General features: G+C 35.2%; 1 protein-coding gene across 2 annotated transcripts in view; it reads left to right on the plus strand.

Moving 5' to 3' along the window:
• LOC106877846 (uncharacterized) overlaps nucleotides 1-5,586 on the plus strand; it is a 158,006-nt gene that overhangs the window by 131,605 nt on the left and 20,815 nt on the right. For both annotated transcript variants that reach the window (XM_052968273.1, XM_052968274.1), the window contains exon 4: nucleotides 5,217-5,288. In XM_052968273.1, the coding sequence (XP_052824233.1) occupies nucleotides 5,217-5,288 (72 nt within the window). The remainder of the gene's footprint in view (nucleotides 1-5,216; nucleotides 5,289-5,586) is intronic.

The following is a 5,586-nucleotide window of genomic DNA, read 5'->3' on the forward strand; positions in this document are numbered from 1 at the left end:
TATATATAATGTGTGTGTGTGTATGATTAATCAAATATAATCTTGTGCACTTTTGTGTGTAGACTCAAATACAGGAAAACATCAAAATATAATTCAGAGAATAACAAATTTCATAACATTTATTTATACTCTTTTTTCAGAATGTTTAAGCCATCATAAAATCATTTCATCCCCAAAATTAAATTCCAATGCAGAAGTAGTACTTATTTGAGCTGATCTGGGGAAATATTCTATGCCCATAGCTTTCACAGCCCCACTCTACCCCACTTTCAACCAAGACTAATGAATGTTGATATGAATGTTTCTGTTGACTATTTTAGTAGCTACAGGCATGGGCTCACAGGTTGTAGCAAAGGGATACTGTTATGGGGAAAGATGATCAGTGTAGGGCCTGAGTAATGGATACAGTATGAGAGAAAAGATATGACTGAATCAGGAGTACTTGAATGAAGTAGAGCCCTACAGCAAGGAACAGATGCCACTGTAGTAATGATAAAAGAACTGAGGAAACAGTAAGTCTATGCAGTGTGTTGGTGAACAACTTGATGCCAATCATATGGTCTTCTTGTAGATTGCATTCTAGGATGTGTGTGTGTGTGTGTGTGTGTGTGTGTGTGTAGGAGCAGTACTCCATTGAGGGTCTCACACAAGTTTTCTAAAGAGTTAGTGATTGTTGGATATGAAGTAGTTTTGTTAATGGCTGTCTCCATCATTTTTATGCTGTTGGAAATGAGTAAGATAGAATGGTAGCTGGCAAGGTCACAGAGGTTTTGCCTTCTTGAAAATGGAAACATTGTAGCTGTTCCTAAAAGTTGGAATATATTCCTGTAGAGCAATAAAAAATGAAGAGATTGAAGAAGATAGGGTGTTGGGATGTGTTGTTTACAAGTAATGGATGGGATATTTTCAGGGTTAATAGCCTTGTTGGTTTGAGTGGTAATATGAGGGTACTTTTGCAATTTGCATATGTATGCATATGAGGTGATGAGCCATATGGATGGAAGGATGTTTACTCAATGTGTGTAGTGTCAGATGCAACATGAGTAGTAATGTGGGAGTTCTATTTACCGAACCCTCATGGTAGAGAAATAGAAAGAAGAAAGATTCTGAAAAGTTTATTGAAGTCTTTGGGATAAGGTGTTTATGATCATGCAATTAAACACAGAAGATAGAAATCCTGTGAACTTATTGGAATCTGCTGCTAATTATATTTTAAATAGAATTCAGTAAGTTCATTTGCAATGACAAAGAATTTTGCATTTCTGGCATTGCCTTTCATTTGCTTGTGAAGAAAGAAGTAAAAAAAAGAGGGATTGGCATGTTGACCAGAAGCAAGAAAATGAAAAAGGAATTAGAGTTAAAGGAGTGATGTAGGGTGAGGAGCTAACCTGTGAGGGTCAAAAGTCAAAATGCAAGAATAAACTGAATGGGGATAATTATTTGAGGTAGAAAGAACCAGTGCCCCAAAGTGGAAGTCCAAGTAAAAAAGAAAGGGGAATATTAATTAGAAGAGACATGAGACAAACCATAACCACACCTAAATAACTATTTACAGGTAAAGATATCCATTAACTCTCACTCAGAAACAGATACAATTCTTTTGATTTAAGTATTTTGAATTTTCTTCAATTCTGAATGAAGGGAAAAGAAAGGGAGAAAAATGGAAATAAGAATATATACAAGCATACAACAATACCTGAAAAGAACACATATACTTGTATACTTATACCTATACAGAAACATGCACATAGCTACTTTCCAAACTACACATGTACATACTTTCAGTTGTTTACAGGCACATGGACATGCTTTCTGCATGCAAATGGTAGATATACAAATCAAAGTTATAAGTAACATAAATGTCTGAATAATGTATGGAAGGATACTTGAGAAGAGTAGAACCATATGAATTTGAGGTATATATTCATTCTTTGTTGAGAAGCATTTTCCAAACTGAAGATTCTCATTTTTTTTTTTTTTAATGTCTTTAGGATTAGAATAGGATGGGCCATTGTGTGAGACAACGCCATAGACTGAGAGGTGGTCAATGGAATGACCAAACAACATAAATAAATGACTACAGTTTGAAGACTCCCTGGGCATTACTACTGAACTAGTCACTTAAACAGTGTCCTATCTTGTCTATTCCAAAGTCTGCATCCAGGGAAGGTTGGAGGAAGTGCAGTCAAAGCAGTTGATCACATTGACCATAGACTTAAGACCTAGTAGGAGCATGGTATGGAAGATTAAAGGATAAGCATAGCATCTAAGCAGGAGTGAATGGAAGTTCTAGGTTGAATGTGGATCAGGGTGTGGGTACTCCTGACCAGAATATTATATAGATATTTACAATTCTTTAATAAAAATAAAGGCTTGGAAATGATTGGAGCAATTATAGAAGTTTTATTTCATATTAATTTCAGATTATTAGTCTTATTAGTAAAGATCCATTTTTAAATGTTAATGTTCATTGGATTATTATCTAAATTAAAGATAGGTAGCTGAACATATGTTATAGAACAGTATATTCAAAAATTTTAGAGGATCCATGATATGAACTGCCATACTATTATTCTTCATGCCATGCCATAAAATAAGCAATGAGAATTTACCAGTTGTACATATAAATACAATCAGAGCACCTGAAAGCTATCCTTATCCTCACATAATACTGACAGATGCTGTGGGTATCTGGTTATTTTCTCGGTAATTTTTTTTTAATCAAAATTTTTTCTATAAATTCCAAAATCACTAATACTATTAAAAGTCAGTATTCAGGAATCTTGACAACTGGAACCACTGTGTAAGTGCAGTACATATTTGATGATAATGATGATCTTGTCATCATTGATTTAGTGCATAGTTTCAACTGCTATATTGATGTATATTCGTTGATAATTTCAAACTAATTGAACAAAGAATGACTTTTGTAATGTAATCTGTTAGAGAACAATATTCTTAATGCATAACTTGAGATGCTGCCATAAAAAGACATATTTGGGAAGTCTTGTTTTCATAGCTCTAAGAAGCCATTGTCACTAAAAGGAAACAATTAAATCCTGCAGCTGAGGTTTATTTTAAGAGATATCTAAAGTGGTCTGTAAGTGCTGAATATACAAAAAAACTTTTTTTTTTGTTTGTCTTTCCATTTACCAATTATGTATTGGTAGAAGATATACCTGAGAAGTATCTCTATATCGGCTGGCCATGTTAATGGCTTCCAAATTAATGTATATAGTTAATCAGTCTCTGATAACAATCTCCAGAATTGTTGGACACTTAACTACTTGGCTTTCTTGCAACTCAATTTTTTTTCTTTTTTATGAGAAATGTTTTGAATATTTAATCTCTTATAATGGAGACTAATTGTTTCCTGCCTGTAGTATTGATCTGGTTGGCACCATCTGATTTTTTTTTTCTTGAGCTCAACAGTAATCTAATGATAGACATAAATAGATGTTTATCATATGCATTGGACTCATTGTTGTCATCTTATATCAAAATTGACAGGCTACTTTTAGTGATTACTTTGTTTAAATTTCCAATTCTGTTTCTCATAGAGAATCATAGAGCTACTTTAAGAGCCATGTTGTAAGATTGATACAGTGCAAGAATAATGGAAATAATAAGCACCAAGAAATTGTAGTCTTTGTGCTCAAGCATTCTGAGTGTGTGTGTGTGTGTGTGTGTGTGTGTGTGTGTGTGTGTGTGTGTGTGTGTGTGTGTCTCCCCGCCCGTCCTTAAGAATCGTCTGTTTGATTTAGTACTTCTCAAATTTCTCAAAGTGCATTTCTGAAGGAGTGCGAAAATTACAGAAATAAATTTCAAGGACTCTATACATACACACAAATACCATTTCGTTTTGACACACACAGAACAACAGACAAAACTCAAACGGATGAGTATTAGTTGTGTGTGTGTGTGTGTGTGTGTGTGTGTGTGAAAGAGAGAGAGAGAGAGAGAGAGAGAAAGAGAGAGAGAGAGAGAGTTTGGGCGGATTCTAGGTTTCAGTCAACCACGAAAACCATTCTACAATTTTTCTGCTGAAACTCATGGGCCGAGGAATAATTTGACAGCCCTAATCTCCGGGTGCAAGTTTTCAACAGTTGAAGCCGACCAAGGGACATGACTCAGCATGGAAGTCATTCTGCGATACCAAGGGACGCAACTCTTGATTATGGGACATCTAAATGGTCATATTATAGTATATATAATTATGTATACACGTATTTGACGTCTATCTCTAGCATATAGGCATGTTAGCTTCTGTGCCGTTAATTATAATTGTATTCTATACAATTATATATCTCTATATATGAATTTTACATAAAAGGTTATTTAATGCTGGCCACTGATAAAATTCATTAATTTTAATGATTTTATCCTTTAATTATGTTTATAGTATACACACACACACACACACACACACACAGCTTCATGCTCATACACGCATGTGTGTGTGTGTGATATACATGTATTGGCATGGTGAAATGGATGTTAAAATTATTAGTGATGGAGTCTAAAAGGCATGATATTTTACTCAAACTGATAAAAACAAATATATTTTATTTATTACGGGGGTCTCAGATGAGTTTACAATCTGTATGTGGTGGTTACATAAAAAGTGGAAGGAAAGGAAAGAATGGGAAAAATGTTCAAAATATGTGAATACATGGATGCTATAGTCCTGATCCTCCAACTAGAGAGCACAAGTCTTCACCCAACTGTTGGTCACCAATGTACAGGTGCATGCTTTGCAGAAGTCCATATTCCCCCTAACCATTTTTGCTACTGTAACCCAACTTTTGCCAAATTCACTGAGAAAGAGCACTACACTCTCTATCTGCATTTTCCCTTCTAAGTGGAAAGAGTTAATGAGGGCTTCACCACAGAAGAACATGTCTGTCCTCAATTCTTTCAGCCTCAACAACCACATAACCTCAAGCTGTAGCCCTGAACTGCTTCCCAGCCTTAGGTTTCCTTGCAGCTATGAACCAACAGATGTTGAAGCTCAACATTAGCCACACCAATCTGAGAGGGTTTGTGACTGCTTGGCTGTTTTGTGTGCTATATTTCTATACTCTTTCTATTCAGTAATTGTCACCAATGTCAGATGATGATGTTACCATGACAGCATGTGCATAAGCAGCCCTGGCTGTTTCATAACCCACCTTAACTTCTACATTTCCTCATTACTTTATTTTATCTTATTTCAGCTTTAAAAGATAAAGGCTGGAAAGAAGCTTCTCCCCAGTCTGCTCCTGATGGTAACAATTCTGCTATTGGAGGTAATATTCTTTTTTTTTTTTATATATATATATATGTAGTGAAACTACCTATCGCCATTAGATACAAAACTACTATCGCCATTACATACAATCTTCTCATTTAAATATAAATAAATGCGAGCGTAGTAGAGAACCCATTCCTTGTCATCACGTGACTGATTATTATTCGAATCGGCAACTTCTTCGAACCTTTCCCACCAGAACGCAAACTGACCAATCACGGCCCCTAATAAGGTCACGTGATAGAGTATATTTCTACCATCTGGTGAGCCAATAGTTTGTTATAAATAGCTTTAAC

This window comes from Octopus bimaculoides, chromosome 5 (assembly GCF_001194135.2).
Source record: "Octopus bimaculoides isolate UCB-OBI-ISO-001 chromosome 5, ASM119413v2, whole genome shotgun sequence".
In the NCBI taxonomy this organism is placed as follows: domain Eukaryota; kingdom Metazoa; phylum Mollusca; class Cephalopoda; order Octopoda; family Octopodidae; genus Octopus; species Octopus bimaculoides.